A 22,520-nucleotide genomic window follows, 5' to 3' on the forward strand; every position below is an offset into this window, starting at 1 on the left:
ATATAATAAAAAATCTAACACACCTATTTTTATGAAATACACATAAAATTTGATAACTAAGTCTTCTTACTATGATAACTATGTATTGTTCTTCAGAAAACTGTCGAGCGCTCCGGTTCGTAAAATTTTCCATTTCGAGCGCTGTGTATAGTTCATTGAAATATCGAGTGTGACTGGAATTACTCAACTAAATTTTCATGGAATAATAGCATAAATTATGTACAGACCTACAAATTTATCTAAATAATGAATGGGGGAGCCACTGTAGAAAAATACCCAATAAAGACTCGCAACTGGACAGAATCTGACATTCTAATGACGTTTTCAAAATGGCGTCCATGTGATAGTTTGTAGGACTGTAAGTCACAATTTCTTCGACTTACAGACCATAGACAAGATTGTATGTACACTTAAAGGTATTAAGGCACATCATGAATAGAATCGGATCATTTTATTATCTGTAGCCAAACTGGCCGAACCTAAATTAATATACTTAAAATATGTATTTAAAAAAAAATTATGTAATAGAATATTGTAAACATATATTATTAAAATAAATTCAATATCAAATATACCATTGTATAAAAAAAACCTCTTTATTAATTGGACTTGTGCTGTTTATAATAGCTATTCAATGCATCGCATAATATATTAAGTACTTGATTTTTAAAATAATTATCTTTTTCAGAGATTAAAATTGATGCCATCTATGAATCTAGCGACACATCAATAAAATTAAAAAAAACTATAAAAGACAACTGCCATAATGCTCTAAATAATAAAAATTCACATAGACAAAAATATTTTTGAGCTAATTTTCCCGGTATCGCGAAAACATGTTTGATCTATAAATGCGGTCCAATTGTCATGTGATAATTATTATGTCATTGATGTTCATAATATTCTTTGTCTATGTCGCTCCTTAGGTAGAGCATATGGACACCACGCAGCGCTATCAAGGAACGCTGTCACTTGTTGATGTTACTTGATCTTAAATATAAATTAATTACATCATAATTATTGGTTAATTTAATTAAACATTCAACAAACATATAAATAATTCTGTAAGACAACCGAGTCCCAAATAAAATACTATCATTCTTATCTTAAAAACCAAAGTGGCAGTAAAACTATAATATAGTAATATCGTCGACTTAGTGCAAGACGTTATTAAGTGACATTTTGGTTGAACATGGGTTTTTAGAGTGCGAAAAGTTTAAGTTGATGTGTGGTGGCTTGAAGAATTAGAATCCCCTCCTCTAGCGTTACAGTATTCATTTCCCTCACCTTGAAAGCATTTGACGTTTCTTATAAGTGCGCGGTATCAGTCATTTAGACGTATTAATAATGGCAAAAGTTTTGAAAAGTGACAGCAGGAAGATTATAAGTCATCTTATCTCCTACTATGAAGAAGAAAAACGACAAAATAAGCTCATTCGGCCCTTCTACAACATTATTGAAAAAGTTGCCATGATAATATTATATAAATTGCCATATAAAATTTAACTCAAGTTATTGGGAAAAAATGTATATCATTGTATTTGAAATTTGCGAAATTATATACCTATTTAAGGAAGTGGGAAATAATATCTTCCAATCCTGGCGATATTTTCACAATACTTCGAAATCAAAAACAATACGAGCGCGGCCGCCAAGCCTCACATTAAACTTTTCGGTCTCTAGTGTCTAAATTCTGAGTGCTTTTTTCATTATTCTCCATCGCAGTATCAAACATACACTGATTTTTGAATAGAAATACGTAACAAGTCAATATCTCGTATGTAAATAAAAAATGTTAGTTAATGACTTCTTGCACTGAGTGACGATCTTTTAATTGTCAAGTGAGTAAATGTTTAACCACTAACAAAACATAATATAAAAAGACAATGAGTATTACATAATATTAATAAATTGCTTTAAATTCATAAAAGTCACAACAGAAAAAAACATTAAAAAGATGTTTCTTTCTTTCATGTAATTAATGTAGTTTTAAAATTATCGATTTGTTGCTTGACTTTGATCTTGTGGAAATATATTATTAATTAATACATTGATTGTATGGCCGGGGTGTAAAACCACATGTCATGAAATTGTATTCACTCTATTACCGGTTCAATAAGCCAATAAGATTTTATACATTTGTGTATAAGCACATTAGCCAAGTCAAATGTAATTTGGAAAATTTTATATTACAAACAAACCTAATCACTTAAGTTATATACCTCTATAAAGATGGGTAAAAATACATACAAATCTGAATTTTAGGTATTTAAAAAATATTCATAGGAATATAAATACTGGATGACTATCATTGGTTTCATTCTGTTTCATTTGTGACGTTCTGGTGTTTGTGCTATTCTTGCCGTAAAGGGATAAAAATAGTTCTACTGAAAAATATTTTTTTTTGACTTATGTGTTTTTACACCGGAGTCCATAAATTTATTATTTGATATTCCAAATATCATTCACTAAAGCCGTTTTGACACGATCGGAGTACGATCTGAGTACACTCGGATACCTACTCGGACGCTACTCGTATCGTGGCAACCGATAATCCGAGCGCACTCAGACAACGACATCCGATCTTTCAGACCGCGTTCTATTCTTCCCAGCCAGCTTGTATATGAGTAGTTAGTATGAAACTGTCCGAGTGTAGTCGGATCGTGTCAATGCGGCTTTAGATAGTTTGTAAAATAAATATAATTTGAGATTCATTCAGATTCAGTGAATTGAAATATAAATATTAACCAATAAACACATCATTATAATTAAAAATAAAACTTAAACAGTATCCAAAATTGTTTTCATAATAAATAGTTAACGTGACAGCGAGAATGCGTATTCTAGGGCCTAGGCGTTGTTATATTCAATGTTATAAAGCTCTTTATAATGCCACAACCCCCTGGTATATAATACAAACTTTTGCAAAAAACAAACCCTTCAATATCGATAGGTAGATACATAATAATTGAACATTTGGTGAATTGGAATGGAAAGCTAATACGTTTGTATGTCTTTTTGAACTGTAAATATTGTATATTAAAAGGGTAAAAATTATAAGAAATTTGAACAAAGTTACCTTATACTCTAGTAGTGTTTCACAACCACAACTGACAGCTCACTTTTAAAACCATTTAAGTCCACGTTGATTTTCAAATTCAAACTTTGGTGCCTACTTGGATTTCACAAATATATTATAGAATAATACAAAACTTGTAAATGGAAATACGCAATCAAAGAGGCTAGCAACCTCAACCTAAAATATTACAACTTATGACATTTAACTGTATTTAATTTGGACATTGGATATAAAAGGTTTACGAAGTAAGCTAACAAACACTATATTGAAATTATAAAATATGTTATAGATAGGCATAAAAGAAGTTTAGGGTATTTATGTCCACAATGAAGTTGGCATCATTCCCTCCATAGACCTATTAGACGGAGTCAACACTTCGTTGACCAAGAATTCCAGCGGGAAATCGACAAGATGCCCTTTGATGGTGCTGATGAGGTGATTGGCCTGCGCGGCATCATTTACCCACATGGAGTCTCTATTTTCTTCTTGATATTTTTTCAAATCAGCAAAAGATGACACGGAGTCCGTCGGCAGACAGTGGAAGACCTTCTCGTAGATTTCTGTATTTCTCTTGGATGTCGCCACCCATATGTCCCTGTAGAATGTATCGTCGATCGGATCCTTCAGATTAACCTGACGCTGAAGATCTTTTCTGTCGATTAGTCCGAGATGTTCTTTGAAGAGACGTTTGCGTAGTGCACCGGCGTAACATCCTGATGGAAATACGACACCATTCATGCTTCCGTCTTCGAATGCTTCATCCTGAAAAAAATAGTAATAATACACATAAGTACATAATATACTAATATACTGGGAAAACAATATTTGACTATATAAATTTAATGGTTTGGGAGACCAGTTACGGTGAATATGATAAAAATAAACAATCCCAGCTTAGTTAACCGGATGGCTGCCAATGACGTCTTAAGATGCGAACTTTTCAGTGAACAGAATGCCGCTCATACAAAAATGCCGTCTTTGGACATCCTGCTTTAAACGGGAAACGTGGTAAATCTGGGGGAGGGAGTAAATCAATTATTTTAAACATACAAATATGTTGAACACACGACATATATTGGAAATGTTGTCACATACACAGAATTGAAACAGAATTCGTTTTTACCACTTTAAACGTAAATTGATTATATTTTTTTATTTTTGCAATAAAATTCGCAGCGTGCATGGTACCGCCATACATATACCTACCGGCAGTATAAAGGTTAATGATTCTTTTTGATCATGATTTTCCACCCAACAAATTCAAAGTTATTATGATATCCTATCATTATTTTCGTGATGGGACAAATATTCCATGGCATGTTTGGCATGGCTGTACCAGTGTTTTTAAATAATGTTTTAGTAATTTTGCTATTTTAATATTACAGGCTGCCCTTGACTTTCGTGCAATTCGCTATTTCGAACACTCGAAATTTAGATCTTTGTTGATAATGCAAAAACTGTGCGTTTCCATGCAGTCACTACAAGTTTATAAAGAAAACACACGTTTGCTATTATGCCTCATTAACTTTATTATACCCATTGATAAATAAATATTTTAAAGTACACTTTTTGATCTTTTTTTACATTAGGTACTCTACTTTAGTACATTCAACATTTGTAGACATTTCCAGGAACCAATTTCGTACGAAAGTCGCGTGCTACCTGTATTCATAATAATATAGGAAGAAAAACTACCGTTACCTGAATCAAAACTGCTACTTCTGAATCTCTTTTCCCCAACATTGACCTGTCGTTGATGTTGGCACTGCCACATATGACAACTCTGTCATCAACGATCATCAACTTTGAATGAACGTAAATCAACTCGGTGACGGGTTCTCCTTCTAGCACTGAATGTGTTCGCAGACCATGGAATGTAACATACACCGAAGGATCCGGTATTCCGGCAGCCTTCAGCCGGTTAAGAAGAGCTTCGTTTCCTCTGAAATGGAGATAGGTACATAAGATAACGTAAATTATTGGATCAAATTCTATTATTATTATTAATTGAGGTACAGCCCACTGTGGACCATGGCTGTCTCCAACATTGCATTCCACCATGTTCCTCCCTTGCTTTGTTGGGATGCCATTCGGACATACCGAGAGTCTGGAGATCCTGTTCTACACCGTCCAGCCACAGGAATTGTGATCTCCCGGTTCATCGTCATCCTCAGGCTGAACATTATTCGTTGTAACGACAATGTATTGTACATACTTTCTATGTTTACAGCGGAGTCTTGAGATTATTATAAATTTTACAATAGACAACTCATGGTAGACACTATACAGTTAAGCATGATTAAGCCAGCACCACCAATCATACTCCATTTTCAAAAATTGGCACAAAAATCTTTTTATCTAATACCATCAATTTCCGACAACTCTACGGAACCAACGTTATCGTACGGGCTAACACATTAACCCTGTGCTCCAGTAATTATCGAGACCCTGCTATATTAAGACTAGACTGTGGTAAGAATAACATGAAGCATGGCCGTTTCGAGAACTACAATCCTCCCTAGCCCTTTCCTCTTCGTTTCTCTCACCATGCAATCATCTGACGTTCATTATTTGCATGTGGTGCAAGTTCGTGTAAAGTGTTTAAATGTGTTAATAATGCAAAAAGTATTCAAAAGTGGTAGCAGGAGGGTTATAAGTCGCGTTATAACCTACTGCGAAGAAGAAAAAAAAACAAAATGAGCTCAGTGGGCCTATAAATAAGGTCAATGACAGAGTCGCTGCAATGACAGGTAGATAAATATTCTTTGACATTTTAATGTTACTATATAACTAACAATATCCTGACAGATTGGAATAATATTGTCGTCTGGTGTTGACTTTCATTATAGGTAGGTAGCACATTCTAAACTAAAGTAAGGAAAAAAGTCACCTAATACCGGCAATCCTTTCATAATATATTGCAGTGCCACTACGGCGGCCATGACACTTAAAGTTATAATTTTTGCAGTATAATACGATATTTACAAGTTGGGTGACATTGAAACAAAGCACAAAACACTTTTTGTTTATGACCCATATTTCTAATGAGTTTACCGTGATATGCTTTGATAATTCCAATGTGTGATTGCATGGAGCGAGGTGCCGCTGGATGCTCCGATTTCCGCTTCGAACGCAGGCAGCAGAGGCATCACCACGAACACTCGGAACACCTGCCCGGCCTTGTAGGCTCGAAGAATTCGAGCATACAAAGCTTCACCTATCTGAAATTACAAAATACATCATTCAATACAAGGTTATAAAAATTATTAATGTTATTGTATCTTTCTGGTTTAGTCTGCAGGAAGAATGACAAATTGGTTAACCTCATGGTATTTGGTCACAGGACAAGAAAGATCTACCAATTGACCAAATCAAGGATGCCACCAGTTTTCCACTGATACAGACCCTGCACACCGCTGACTGCTGGAATATCTCTATAGTATTTTTGCTATGCGGACATACTCCAAATTGGTAATCAATCTTTGTTAGAACACACCGCCGCAAAAAGAACACGACCTGATCATCCTGTTGTAACATGCGTATAAGATAAAGATTTATTCAATTTCAATTTCAATTCAATTTATTTATTTTTACATATTGTGGACATTACAAATTATAAGTTTAAGACGTTCACGACATGACATAGAAAAAGAGATAGATAGTATGTTATTAAACAGTAGAAATATGTACATACAAAAATATTAATTATATAGGTACATGGAAATACACCGGATGAGTTAGGCAGACCCTATTTTAAAAATTTATAAAATAACGTCCACCTATACTTATCCTCACGTAGGTGGAATATATCAACACCCGAAGCAATTTCGTTGAACATAGTTATCGCCCTCCCAATTGGCATTACCAGTGGCAGGTTGGTTCTGCACCTTGGGAGAATAACCAAGTTATGTTCTCTATTTCTAAGATAGTTATCAGGGACACACAGGTCAACACTGCCCAGAATGGCAGAGTTCTTATTTATACCTCGTATAAGTCGAAAAAAATACGTAGCTAAATAAAGATTTCTTCTAAATTGCAAACTGCAGTATGTAAGCATGCCTAAGAGAAAGTCAGTTGGATAAAGCCACGGATAGTATCCGTACAACCTCAAATAAAGGAGTCTCAAGAATTTCTTCTGAACCCTCTCCACCATAAGGCCATACTTCAACTGATGCGGTGCCCAAACAATAGACCCACCAAGTCTGCTTCGAACTAAAGAATTAAATAAAAGTTTTAATACCGAGTATATAGTAACATCCGAAAAGACCCGGGAAGTACGCATGACGAAGCCCAACATTTTAAGCGCCTTGTTACAAATGGTAACTATATGGCTAATAAATGTCAGTTTACTCTCAAACGTAATGCCAAGATCCCTTACAGATGATATTCGTGACAGAACTCTGCCATGCATTGAGTATTGGAAAAACAACGCTTTTGAGGCTCTGGTAAACGACAAAAGATTGCATTTATCAATATTGAATTCTAGTTTGTTACGCCTGCCCCAATCTAATATATTATCTATATCAAGTTGGAGCTGACGACAATCGTCCAAGGTGACAACTTCCAAAAAGAGTTTTAAGTCATCAGCGAACAACAAAAACATATCATTTTTTATTACCAATGCTATATCATTTATAAAAATCGTGAACAGCAACGGCCCTAAGTTTAAGCCCTGAGGGACACCAGAAAATGTGTAAAAGCTCTGTGACTGATAAAGGCCGTACGATACGTATTGTTGACGGTTCCTAAAATAACTCCCGAATAGCTTCAAAAATCGATCAGACAATCCAATAAGTTGGAGTTTTTCCATCAGGACATCATGATCGACTTTGTCAAATGCTTTTGAGAAGTCATTGTAAGAACAGTCAACCTGGTGGCCTCTATCCAGGGCCGATGACACATAATTGGTAAATACCATCAGGTTAGTTTCCGTTGATCGGCCTGCTTTAAATCCATGCTGTTCATTTATTATAAATGACTCAATTTTTGGAGAAATCATGTTGTGCACGATCATCTCAAGAACTTTTGCTGGTGCAGAGAGAACAGCTACCGGCCTGTAATTCTCCACTGATGACTCTGTACCACTCTTATGGATTGGAGTAACTTTCGACATCTTCCACGTTTCCGGAAAGATACCTGTCTCCATTGTAAGATTATATATATATGCAAGTGGGCCTTTGACAAAATCAACACACCCCTTTAAAAAAATTTTAAATTTACAAATTTAATACACAGATTATACATAGACTATCTTACCTGATTTCTGACGGTCATGCTGTTATTCGACAAGGTGATAAAAAATTGGTTCTCAATGTAAATATAATGCTGTGCCCTTGTGATGGCAAGTCACATTTGACATGGGGGTTAAGGAATAGGTATGGGATGGGGATATAGGATAGGGATAGGATAGGGATATGTTGGGGATAAGCATGAGACTCGGGGAAATAGGATGCAGGGTCGTGGGTGGTTTGACTTATTACCTCTAAGACCTCAGTTACCTGTCCGGTTACTACACTCATTCGTTGGATGTTCCTGTATAATAATAAATTACATATTGATGGAATAAATATAAATATCTCGGTTTGAGCGCCACTCTATGTTGATGCATAGAGACAATTGTGATAAGGAAAATTAAATGAAAAGCAAGTAGAGAAATTTCAACAATTGTATATTAATAAATAAGATAACTTGCGGGCTACAGTGTATAAAAGTGTATAATTACTTAAGTGATTCACGAGCACCTAATGCGATACAATATTTAAATAAATTAGAACAAAAATCCAAAAGCTAATTCGAAACAAAGACTAGTTCGGTCGGTGGACCGTAACATAAAATAACAATAAATACCGATCACACAAAAGGCTCTCCAGCCTTTTCGCTGCCCTCGATTCCTTCCAGGACGGAATCGAGGAGTGCGTCTTCAAACGTGTGGGGACCGTTGAGTTACTCCGATCTCCTGGCGTGGGGGGGACGTCCTTCAGATGATCATCGTCCACGTCTCCAAAACGTCAGGAAATCGAAAGCCCTGTGCCCAGGGCCCGAGGCTCGGAACTGGCCAAGACGTCTGCTTCCTTCGAACGATCAGGACTGAGAGATCGACTCTCGCTTCGCCTACGTGTCAAAAGCCCGCTAGCTCCGATAGCGCCGGAAATAGTGTCACGAACTCCGTACAAACTATCCCGTGCGCAGGCGCGATCCGGTCGTACTTATGCGTAGTGTTGCCCTCGTAAAGACTTCCTTGACTTAGTGTGTTATGTTATAAAATAACATGACATTACCTCCAACCTCGGTAAGAGAAGGACAAGCCATAGCGAGGACTTCGACTGTCAACTTCTCGGGGGGATCTTCTGATAGCATCAATCCTCCCAGGGGTTGGGCATCATGGACGGCATGCTTAGAGATAGCGCGGCTACAGGCGAAGCGATGGAGACATATAGATGAAATTTCCACTCTGTTATTTGGTGACAGAGGGAGAGGCTTATGAAGAATCCAAAAAACGAAGAAGATTATTTGCTGAAGAGTGAAGAGCTGGGAGAGGTCTCGTAGATTTACCCTACCTAACCGGTCCACCAATAATTTATAAATTTTAAAAAAGATCTAATAAATATAAAAACACCTAAGCTCGTGTACATGGAAATAAATAAATAAAATATAATAATTTATCACAGATAATTCACATCATAATAAATAGTGGGGATTCAACCCAGCAGTGTAAAACTGCAATATTTAGAATATATAAAGATTGATTTAGATAAAGCTTCCAAAAAGATAGGAAGAGTTGTATAATAATTATTAGTTTGAAAAGATTTGATGTCAGTATAAAAAATTGAAATAATAGCCAAAAAATTTACCTAAATGCACCTCAGATAATAATAATATATGAAATGGTATAATAAATTAATATATTGTATATAAATGAATTAATATTTTGGTTCAAGAAATTTAATTCAATTCATTAAATTGGTAAAGTTGCAGAGATAGTATAATATAATAAAGTAATTAATAGAAATTAAAATTGCTTCCATAATTTGAGTAATAATAAAAGCATTGAGTAATTAAGTTGAAAATAATAATAGATCAATGAATGATTTAATAAATTGATTTCAAATGATATTAAGTTATTGAAAAAAAGATGAACCTTTAATAGTTGGCAAAAGTTATAAAGTGCACAAAGCAAAAAATATAAATTCTCAATCGTATATGCCGTGGTTTTTGGCAAGTATACATAATAAAAAATAATAATAAATACAATAAATTCACCAACTTGGTTCGAACAAATAACATATTAATTAATAAACAATGAGTGCCAGTTTGCTTTTGCGTGAGGGCGTATCTGTCGGAAAGTAATAAATACTGTGCGTCAAGCACCGTCCGAATATTTAAAAAGAGCATTACTAAAATATACTACTTTCAGATGTCTAATCTGAATAAAAATAACAGTGTGGCTAACAACCAACAGCTGTGATGTGGATTCTCTGTTAAGCCTGAAAGAACAAATGACGTGTGATGGACCTCCAAGCCATGGTCCGGATCCCAAGCAGCGCTCCCACAAATAAAATAACGCGAACAAGGAGGAAACTAAGCTAGAAAAGAATTCCTAGTACAAAATATATCATTAAAATTAATCATCGATTTTAGTATACTACGTTAAAGTCTACAATGGTGTAGCAAGATATCGTCCGTTCCAGAATATACGGCTCTGCTTCAAACTACTCTAAAACCTCGCGATAGCAAAACTAGCCATATCCCTTTCATACACACTTAAAGCTAACTACTTAAAATACTCCGCCGCAGATTCTGGACCAACTCAATCCCGCCAAACCCGAGACGCCATCTCGAGACAACTCCCTCCTTGCTGTTTGAGCTCCATCAAGAAGAGAACTGATCCGGATGAGCTAGAAAACGAAGTTAAGGAAGCACCACACGAAAACCAGGCAACGACGAGGAAACCATGAACACATCGGAAGCTAAATGTAATTAAAGAACAACATGGTTCGCAACTGGTCCGACATTCAAGTTGGGGCTGCAAAAATAAAAAATGAAAGGCTAAAGAGATCGTATAATAACGTCCACTTTCTTCCCTCAAGGAATTTTGATAAGTAGGTTGATTTCCTTCATACAGTCCAGGCCGCTGCACAACATCATCAGTGTTGACAGACGATCGCTTCTATTATTTGCATCACGCCTGCCAACTCACCACCATAAACATCAGAGTGCGGTGGAATCCACACAATCAGCGGCAGATTCCAACGCCAAAAAGAGAGGGGACTAACGGGACCGTCTTCAGCACCGATAGTTCAACCCAAATACCAAGAGGGTTGACTGCTAGAGAAAAAAAATCAGACGCGTCCGAGGAACATCTTCGGCACCCCGGATCACTAAAACACACCGGACAGTAGTGAGACACCTTCAGTTCCCACGACTTCCAAGGAGCTAGCAGCCAACAAATAATAATAAAATCTCCCCGCAGCCTGTACCGACAAAGATACATTGACAGAACAAGTATAACCAATCACTACAATCAATAAAAAAAAATATATAATAAAAATAGCAAACAAAACCGTCACGCAAAATCAAGTACAAAGGCAACTGGTATAAATAAAGATCACACGATCACCAGCGCGATGTACTTAATTAGACAATTGTAGGTAATTTTAAATATAGATATTTTATCACTAGGTAGCTAAACTGACAGGCCCTTCCAAACGCCAAGACAGCGGTTGCGTCTTCCGGGAACACCATAACTCTCATCCTGGCACTATGGTAGTATTTAGAACTGTGCTTGTTTACCAAAAGTAGGTCCAGATGCTGAATGTGTGGTATGAATTGAGTAGGCCTCCTTCCCGAAAGGTCTGCAACCACCACCTTTGCGATGGACGTTCACCGGAACAAGGGTGTATTGCCATGTGCAGGAAAGAAGTCAGTAACTGAAATAGTTTACCATAGGTGAGTAAAAATTCACAAAGAAATTGAAATAAAGAAATATAGAATTTTATAATAGAAAATATTACTCAATGACATAATATATGTATAAAATTTGCGATAATTAATTCGATAAAAAGAAAATCAATCCAAAAAAGAAGCTTGTAAAAGAGCAAAAATAATAATTATAATTTATAAATATCTGAGGTGTGTAATAGACAAAAGACCAAACAGTACAAAATTCCTTCACGAAAAAATTGAATATTAATAAATAGGCATTATTAAAATGCGGCCCTGACAAAATTCCAAAATAATTTGTTGAGTGTGACTAGCACGGAAACACACCTTTCCATAATAACAAAAGAAAAAATCTCTGACATTGTGTGTCATACTGAATGAAGGTTTGACAACTCCTAAAAGTTTCAAACATAGTTGATAATAAATAAAATATCAGCATTTTTAAAAAATATTTGCCCAGTAAAATAAGCACGCTGAACAAGCAAAAAAAATAATCAATTATTAAATTCAAGTTAAATTGAAAGAAAAAATAATTTAGTTAGTTCCAATGTAAATGTAATTAAATATCAATTCAAGATTGTATTTGAAAGAAAAATATTTTAATACTCAAAGAAAATTTTTAAATCTCAATGAAAGAGAATATTCAAAATTAAAATGTACTCTAAATGCATATAAAGAAGTTTTAAATAATAATTATTTATTTATATAAAAAAAATTGCAAAATCAAAAAGAATGTAATTAATAATTTTAGTGAAAGTAAATTGAATGTTTATGAATAATAAATAGCTGAATGCTAGGATTTGAAAAGAGAAAAAAAAGAATTTAAAAATATTAATTAATGTTAGCTTATATGCTTTTTTTAAAAAATTAGGAGAGGACGGAAAGTTGCATATAGTTGAGTGAAAGCATCTAGAATGAAATCAAAAAGCTTTAAAAAAAATATGTCTTTAAATTAGAAAGGATTGACAGGAGAGAAAAAATTAAATTGATTCAAAAAAATATGTAGACGGAAGTTTTATATAGGAATTAAGAAGGAAAATTTTATTAAAAATATTCACCTGTAAAAATAATTATTTATGTATAATAAATAATCATTCTTACGAAAGAACAGAATCTTGAAATTAAATATTTCAAATAAATTCTACGAAGGTGTCATCTATCGACTGCAAATGTAAGCGCGCTTGACGTTTAAAGTTTTACCCAGAAATCAATTTGGAATATGAATAATTGAATAGGAATTAAAAATGACTAAATTTATTTCAATGAACGAAAGGTTATTTCAATTTTATCAATAATGGACGCGAAATTAATAATTTCAATTGTCTACATTATAAAAAGAACAGATTTGAAAAAACTAATATCGAACTGTCAAACAAGTAAGAAAAAACAATGTAAAAACATATTATCCGAAATAAATGTATTCTACCGACGCAAATAATTAATTGTAATAGCAAAATAAAATGAATAGAAAGTTAATAATTAAGAAGAAATGAATTCAGAATAATTTAGTGTCAAATTTTAACAAGAATGAAAATAAATCACTCAAATAATCGATGACAGCGCGACTGCCGACTAAAATGAAAGACCCGATAATGATTTTATTCGAGGTATAGAAATTATTAATTATTCACAATATAGAAATGGAACGAAAGGACCTTTTGTAAACTCCATTCCATAATAAGGTTCATCCAGCTGTCCAATTGATTTGGTGTTACATCCACATAGTATGTTTCAATCCAATGGTTCTGTCAAATTTGAGGTTAATAATTCTTGTCATCCAGTAGGTATATAAATGTTCATGTCGATATCGTCCTAGTTTAACATCCTTCCTTCTCCTTTGGAACTTTATTAAATCACTTATAGCACCATACTAAACATTAAACAAACTTTTTGCTGAAACAATCAATGGTTAACACAAATTCCGATGCCCAAATATTGACATTTCCATACCAATAATGTGGGTATCACATAAATTATAGAAGAAGTATGTATTGATGATAAATGTGCAAATTGTATTTCAAAATTAGGTGTAAACCATATATAACACTCTTAATATTAATTTGCGAAGGAATAATTGTAACTTACAACACAAAATTAAATAAATTCCACAAGGACAATGATAAAATTGACGTATTGATCTCTATCATTTAGATCGCCAATCTGCGCATACCGCATAGACTAGTCCGACGTCTCTTGCAAGTACCGCGTAAGTCAATAAAAGACTATATAAATATATGAAAAATATAACACACATAGTTACGACCACCGAACCAGAAAATTTTAAGAAAAATATTACGCAAATAATACGTTTTAATTTGTCATTAATTAATTTATAAGTTTAATAAGTACTATTGATAAAAAAAAATATCAAAATGCGTCTAAAATCACGCCGTGCGGATTCGCTTGCAACTCCACGACGGTCAACCAAAAAATTCCAAAAGTGAGCCGGCAAAAATCAGTGTAATTAGAACTAATGACTCTGAAAACAAAATACCGTTACGGTAACAATTATTGTATGAAATCGTGATTAGCAAAATTTAAAGTTTTATTAACGGAACAAATAAAATTTAGAATATTAGGACAAAATAACGAACGAGTTCACAATCCGAAACAAATAACTGTAGTCTTTGGGAGGTAAGTCATCGTGTTTTGGAAAAGAAATATTCAAAAAGAAACACGATGCTTGTTGGGTGCCAATGTCATGTAAAAGGATTTTATGTCGGGGTTAGGAATAGGTATGGATGGGATGGGAATGTGGAACGGGATAGGGATAGGGATATGTTGGGGATAAAGGATGGGGATATAGGGAATAGGGATATAGGGAATAGGGATAGGTTGGGGATGAAGGATGGGGATATAGGGAATAGGGATATGTTGGGGATAAGCATGAGACTCGGGGAAATAGGATGCAGGGTCGTGGGTGGTTTGACTTATTACCTCTAAGACCTCAGTTACCTGTCCGGTTACTACACTCATTCGTTGGATGTTCCTGTATAATAATAAATTACATATTGATGGAATAAATATAAATATCTCGGTTTGAGCGCCACTCTATGTTGATGCATAGAGACAATTGTGATAAGGAAAATTAAATGAAAAGCAAGTAGAGAAATTTCAACAATTGTATATTAATAAATAAGATAACTTGCGGGCTACAGTGTATAAAAGTGTATAATTACTTAAGTGATTCACGAGCACCTAATGCGATACAATATTTAAATAAATTAGAACAAAAATCCAAAAGCTAATTCGAAACAAAGACTAGTTCGGTCGGTGGACCGTAACATAAAATAACAATAAATACCGATCACACAAAAGGCTCTCCAGCCTTTTCGCTGCCCTCGATTCCTTCCAGGACGGAATCGAGGAGTGCGTCTTCAAACGTGTGGGGACCGTTGAGTTACTCCGATCTCCTGGCGTGGGGGGGACGTCCTTCAGATGATCATCGTCCACGTCTCCAAAACGTCAGGAAATCGAAAGCCCTGTGCCCAGGGCCCGAGGCTCGGAACTGGCCAAGACGTCTGCTTCCTTCGAACGATCAGGACTGAGAGATCGACTCTCGCTTCGCCTACGTGTCAAAAGCCCGCTAGCTCCGATAGCGCCGGAAATAGTGTCACGAACTCCGTACAAACTATCCCGTGCGCAGGCGCGATCCGGTCGTACTTATGCGTAGTGTTGCCCTCGTAAAGACTTCCTTGACTTAGTGTGTTATGTTATAAAATAACATGACACCATGTAAGCCTCATGGATACTTTGTTCAACTGTTTCCGGGTCCAAGAATCCTCCTGACCAACACGTCAAGCTGCGCAGAATCTACAAATATACAATTATTTATTTAACTAATAAATCCACTCTTTATAAATTTCTAATAACAATATTACTGGTGAATATTAAAATAAAGTAGGCATTGATTGGGCCAATTGGCATGGATGTGTATACTTTGAAGAATGACAGCAAAACATGATTGTTAAGTAGTTTTTTGGCTTCAGATACATCTTGCATGATAAACAAATAGATCAAAAAATATATCATAAAGAACGAGCCCATGAAAAATTTTGTAGAACAATTTGATAACATTTTTAGTATGGTTAAATTTGTAGTTGTTTGCTATTTTAATTTGGTATTATGTCCAACTATGTACTAAGTTTAGTCTTTTCTATATGGATACATAATAAACACAGAACCGTTTTTATGGTTATTTATTGTTTTATGTCTATTTTAATATCACATGATAGAATGGCTTTATTTTGGAAGTTTTATGTCTATTAATGATTATTCAATTGAGAGATTATTTGTGAACTGCTTGATTGAGGTTTGATATCGACTACTCCTTATAATCGAGGCTTCTATTTCCAAACCTGGTTCATTCCAATATTGTCGAAAAATGAACTTTGAATATCATTTTGTAAAGAAAAATACATTTTTAGGTATCAATCTCAAACCCGGATTCATTACATACAAAATATCATTGCAAAATATTGTGAAACTTTCAAACGTGGCTTATTCCACATTTAATTTCAAAGACGAATCGTTTCACATTAGCCAATGGGAGCTCAGCTTTGGGGTCACGTGGTTAATAGTGTTCGGTACAATTTTATTTGTATGACAATTGTGTTGTGACCGCTCCTCATATAATTCTAGTTTAAAAGTGTTTTTTGATTAATCGAAGCGGTTATTTGTATAAATAAATATAATGGATGTCACTGTTTCATCTGTTATAGCATTAAAAGCTAGAAAAATGGCAATGAAATGAAGCCAAAAATTTCGGTGTTTACCAAAATTTAAATTTTATCTTGTTGTTTAATTAATTTTTCTGATTGACGAATAATTGAAACCGGTCATAATTGCTATCCAAAAACTGTCTGTAACATTTTGGTGGTATGTCATTTGGTTACATACTTTTATAGGCGGATTAATCCAAATTGTTAAGTTTCAAAAATGGCTCATTCCAACTGTCACTTCCAAACTGGGCTTGATCCAAACATTAAATGTAAATAGATTCTTAATTAATATAGAAATGAATAAGTTTCCCTCTGTATTCTATTTTAAATATGCTACACTACAAATTAACTAAAAAATCAAACAACTTAGTCTTATATTTGCCTGTATAAAAGTTTATTGCATTTGCCGCAAAATATGTTTTTGGGAATGAGCCGGGTTTGGAAATAGTACCCTCAATCTATATAATATATTATATATGTGTATATATAAGTTCGGTAAACGTCTGTTTTGGTCAACTGTTTTTGTGACAAGTACTTCATTATCGATTGAGATCGTTAGTTCTATTTTATGTTGATAGATGTTATTACTTGTTACTAAAAAAATCATTACTTACTATTTATTACTATTTGAAATTTTACATGAATGTTCATCTGAAAAAGGGTGGTTTATTATAAATATAGAATATAGATATATATTTTTTTTACAGTTTTCACAAAAACATCATGCGTATAAAACGTGTTTAATTGTATTATTAGAAATATGTTGGTTTGAGGCCGAGTATAAAAACGTATTTTTTTATCGCGCTGTAGGGTAGAGCGTGCAAATAAGCCGTGCCAAATTTTCTGTGAGTAAAGGATTCTAAACCTAGTGACTGCATGAAATAAAATATATTGTTTGAAAAGTAGACATTGACAAAAAAGTGACACTGATAGGACACCTCTAAATTAGGATTTTTCGAGGTAGGTTCTGGCACAATTAACACAATAATATACTATACAGTACACTCTCAGTAATCCGCCGCTCGATTATTTGACAACTACTACAATCCACTGCTATTTTTACTAGTTGAAAGCACAAAATCAAGCTCTATAATTCGCCGGTATTCGAATGTCAAATTCAGTAGTCCGCCGCGTACAAATATACAACGCAGATGAGACGGGTTTATTTTGGAAACTTCTCCTTCGTAAAATGTACGTTCATCGCGAAGAAAGTAATGTACCAGGGAGGAAAGTGTCCAAGGACCGCAACACAATTATGCCGTGCTCCAATGCAACCGGGACACACAAACTGAAGCTTTTAGTCATAGGGAAAGCCAGGAATCCTAAGCCATTCAAGAATATCTGCCTCACTGAACAACTCGTTGTGTCAAGTAATTTACTGTTCTAATGTAGTTAATAAACTTAGTTTATAAATATTTATAATTTAGTAAATACTAGATTTTGATTATAAATAAAACTGCAATTTGCAAGTACAAATTTCTCAAAAAAAAAAAACTATTTTAACGAAATACCTGTTCTAATTTTTACCATATTTTTTATGTATGCACTATAATCCGCCGCTTTCACTAATTGGACACTTGTCTGGTTTTTGGGGTGGCGGATTACTGAGAGAGTACTGTATTACCATATTACTATGATTTCTTTGATCACAAAAATCATAGTAAAACCAAACATACCTGGCAGGTAACTGAATATTTTTCAATGTGCGGCAACAAATCTGGTACATCCATGTTTGTGTATGTTTTAGGAAGTAGATATGGATATGATGGGTTATTCCTAAAACAAAACAAAAAATTAATTAACTTCATATATACTGCAGCGGAAATACATAATAATAATATGTTACAAATGAGATAAAATTGAAAATACATTAACATGAAATTTGTAATGACAAAAAATAGAATGTTTTGTTACAAAAATACAATAATTATTACATATCGTCACTGTTCTGGCAGAAGACACTAATTCGAAAAAATGACATATTGAGTTAGTTATACCAAAATGTTCCTTATTTCAAACTTTACCGTCTGGAAACCTTCTTAATAAATAAACGGTCTTTATTTTAAAGTCATCCTTTTTACGATTACTTAATAAACTCACATGATAGACCATTTCAAACATTTTAACAACTTCAAAGTCAAATTACTCAAAACTAGTATTCTCCAGTTAGTGTGTTCTGCCAGAACAGAGACGATATACGAATTAAATAAAACATACGTTGCTTTCTCCAGTTTGTGAGCGTTCCACCGCTGAATGAAATGTCTTGCAGCGTCTCTGGCAGCGGCGCCTTCGATCATCACTGAGATGTCATGCCACGGCATACGAGGAGTTGTCGACCTGTCCACCAGATCTAAAAAAACAACATCAATCATAAGATCATATAAAATATTGTTGCTATCTTACACTTATTTTGATGTTTCATTTAATAGTGCCTTGGTGTGTTTCACCTTTGAAACACCCAATGTATGTTATCTTACGCTTATTTTGATGTTTCATTTAATAATGCCTTGGTGTGTTTCACCTTTGAAACACCCAACGTATGTTATCTTACGCTTATTTTGATGTTTCATTTAATAGTGCCTTGGTGTGTTTCACATTTTAAACACCCAATGTATGTTATCTTACGCTTATTTTGATGTTTCATTTAATAGTGCCTTGGTGTGTTTCACCTTTGAAACATCCAATGTATGTATGTAATTAGTTGTTATGTATTTAGTTTCAGGGTTTATCCACTTTTTTTGTTTTTAACAATTGGCCATGAGGCCCGATGACAGTAGTGTGGTTAGTAATAGAAGTGAAACAATCACAAACCCAGGCTTTGAGAAAATCACATAAATATCGTCGGTGTTTTGTAAAAAGGGCGAATTAACCAAAATGCTATATTACAGGAGGAGGATTTTTAACTATTGACATTTATTTGTTTATGACCTGTAGATGATTATAAATATCTAACAAATTTATAATAAAGCTTAGAAAGAATACTGTATTATAATAGGCATTATTATATGATATTTTAAAAGGCCTAATATGTTACATTCGCTTTTTATTCGTAATTTTAATTAATTTAATTTTAGTCGATTACCGTTTTTAAGTACTTTCCTGTGGAGATATAAATTCACCGTTTTTACACAACAAAGCTAGTGGGGTACATATTGTATTTTCATTAAAATCTCGATTTCGCCAAAATGGTTGATTCGCCTTTTTTACGAAACACCGACGATATAATGTGACCTCACCGGAAATCGAATCCAGAGTCCCTGGATCAAAGACCAGTATCTTACACGCTGGACTACGAGGGAGTGAATCCAAAATTGTGTTGAAATGCTAGCAGTTTTTGACAGATGCGAGATGATAATTGATCTGAAATGCGAAATAACTAGCAGGTAATTTAATCACTGCTTTAATTATTATTATATTTTCAGTTTTCCTATTTTTAGGTTCTGATAATGTTCCACAACAATGGTTTACACCGTGTCCAAGCAAAATTTACAGAGCAAACTGAAATTTTAGGATACACTCACCATCAAACGGAGAGTCCAAATTCACGAAATCCTTAACAATAAAGTTGGCATAATCTTTCCCCATCCATAATTTCGAATCTTCACCCATACCAACTATGGCTTCCTGAACCGACCTGTCATGACCGCTCAATGAATTCTCATCTTCATAAATATCTGACAAACGCATTCTATTGGCGACGGCAACATTCGAATCGAGGTTAGTTTCCGGGAAAAAGAGACTCTTATTTGACGCTGCGTATCTCTCCGCTTTCCTCTTCTCTCTTTCATCTGTGGCAGTGGTATTTCCTTCAGTAGGTGAATCCCCACCGAACATATGCAGTAAGTCTTTTCCTTTTCCGGTAATTGTTTCCATGACATTTTTTTTGTGGTTGAATTCAGGATTGTAATGGTCTTGCAAGAAGATGGTATCTGACGGTAGTGGAGTTCGGACGTTGGGCATCAGGAGATGGTCTCCAGGTTGGAGCACTGGTAAAGTATTGACAGGCTGCGGTTCTAATGTTAATGCTGCTAGTGGAATAGTATCTGGTGAACTGGATTCGCTAAAAACAGAGGAAGATTATGAATATAATAACTGACTCGTATCATAATGCAGCAATAATAAAATCGGTAGCAAGCTTGTTGTGACTCTGCGAATATTCACTTTGAGCACTCTGTTTGATCGTGCTCCATTTTCAGTCGAACGCATGGACCTGTACTGACTTGTCACACAAATGAATTTGTGAAAAGATCGAAAGCCAGTGGAACACGTGGCACACACATCGAGCGGCTCGGCTCGGCTCGCTGTTCTGACTGCTGTAATGCTCGAGTTGTATCATGTTACATTACATGACAATGACACAAATCAGTCGCCACCTTAATACGATTAAGACTGTGCTAGCCTGAAAAAAACTTGAAGCCTTTCAGCCATTTCTCCGTCAACACGTTCAGTGCACTGAGCATGACTCGCGTGTACATTTAATTTGCAGCCGTGCTATGGACACAGGAGCAGTATTGTTGTTATTTTGTGTCAGCATCTTAAACACATTAGACCTTATATTGGTACCTACTGCGGGATCAAATTGAGGTGCATGTCGCCTACTGTCACGCTAACAAATTTAGTCTATGGTTTTGTCATTTTGCAGAATATTTTGAACGATCACCATCTCTGTATTAATTAGTAATTCACTGAAGAATGACACTGATGAAGAGTGCCAACTACCTAAAATGTATCAGTAATTTGAATTATTAACAATTATACATGCTAATTTCAATTGATTTTAACAGTTTCTACATGTGCGTACGTTAAAATTACTTGCGACATGACATCCACAGATAATATTTTGAACAGAACCCAACCTGCAGACCATAGATAATAGACAACATCCTTTTAGAAAATACATAGTGCCAACCGCTAAAAACAAAAAAAACCTGATTTTGAGTCATGCACGTGTCGATGAAGTGTAGTTCAACGTGAGGTGACCTCATTGTTGCTTTAGTGATTTCGGCAGATTTTACCAACTGACAATGTTAGTTTAAAGGTTCAAAATGTGCTACGGGATGGGAGCATAAGTCTGATAACATTTTAAACACCAAGAAAAACGACATTACACACTTTTCCCCGTAGCGGCAGCTTACTGTGACATCACGTGATAGTCCGCAACATGCACCATAATATAATTCGCGCTTTAGAGTGTTTGTTATGAAATTCTCAGATAAAGGAGTGTTTATACCCATGCAAAATGAGCACATTTGGTGACTGATTTATTATTTATTGGTAAAACATTTTTTCGTCATAAATTAGTGTTGTTTTCCCATTTATTTTCCTATTTCTTTTATCGTGAGCATGCATTCGTTCTAAACTGTTTCCTAAGTGTAACTAATATTGAATGTTTAAATGTTTTTGTTCTTCTTTGACCGGAGCCAGAACACAAATTTTGGATCAGTAGCACAGTAGCACAAAGACAAAAATTAATGAGGGTTTTTAATTTTTAACAATGACAAGCAAAAATCTCCTGAATAATAACTAAATATGTATGTATAATTTTGAACTTCGATTCGAGGTTTTCAAGGATTTTTGAAAAGTTATTATAAAAAAAACTAAATATGTTTGTTGTTTTGAGTCTTGAATGAAATGAAAGCGATATGTGGATATAATTCGTTTACCTATTTTATTAATTGAGAAGTAGTAACAGCTGATTAGTTTTTTTTTGATTTGCTTGTATGAAGATCATTTAATAGAAAAAAATCTAATTCTATCTTCTTTCGACCATGTCCGATCCT

General features: G+C 34.5%; 1 protein-coding gene across 1 annotated transcript in view; it reads right to left on the bottom strand.

The window, feature by feature from the left end:
- Nucleotides 1-2,406: 2,406 nt before the first annotated feature.
- The window catches only part of Pld (Phospholipase D), a 53,857-nt gene continuing 33,743 nt past the window's right edge, over nucleotides 2,407-22,520 (bottom strand). Inside the window, exons 13-20 of the mRNA XM_085959048.1 lie at nucleotides 20,262-20,800; nucleotides 18,958-19,090; nucleotides 18,417-18,516; nucleotides 15,748-15,832; nucleotides 8,336-8,421; nucleotides 6,134-6,300; nucleotides 4,781-5,021; nucleotides 2,407-3,841 (exon numbers count right to left, since the gene is read on the bottom strand). Of these exons, the coding sequence (XP_085815174.1) occupies nucleotides 3,395-3,841; nucleotides 4,781-5,021; nucleotides 6,134-6,300; nucleotides 8,336-8,421; nucleotides 15,748-15,832; nucleotides 18,417-18,516; nucleotides 18,958-19,090; nucleotides 20,262-20,800 (1,798 nt within the window). The 3' untranslated portion in view covers nucleotides 2,407-3,394. The remainder of the gene's footprint in view (nucleotides 3,842-4,780; nucleotides 5,022-6,133; nucleotides 6,301-8,335; nucleotides 8,422-15,747; nucleotides 15,833-18,416; nucleotides 18,517-18,957; nucleotides 19,091-20,261; nucleotides 20,801-22,520) is intronic.

The sequence above is a fragment of the Rhyacophila brunnea genome, unplaced genomic scaffold (genome assembly GCF_057557595.1).
Source record: "Rhyacophila brunnea isolate RB1 unplaced genomic scaffold, BYU_Rbru_1.0 scaffold_8, whole genome shotgun sequence".
NCBI classification, from domain to species: domain Eukaryota; kingdom Metazoa; phylum Arthropoda; class Insecta; order Trichoptera; family Rhyacophilidae; genus Rhyacophila; species Rhyacophila brunnea.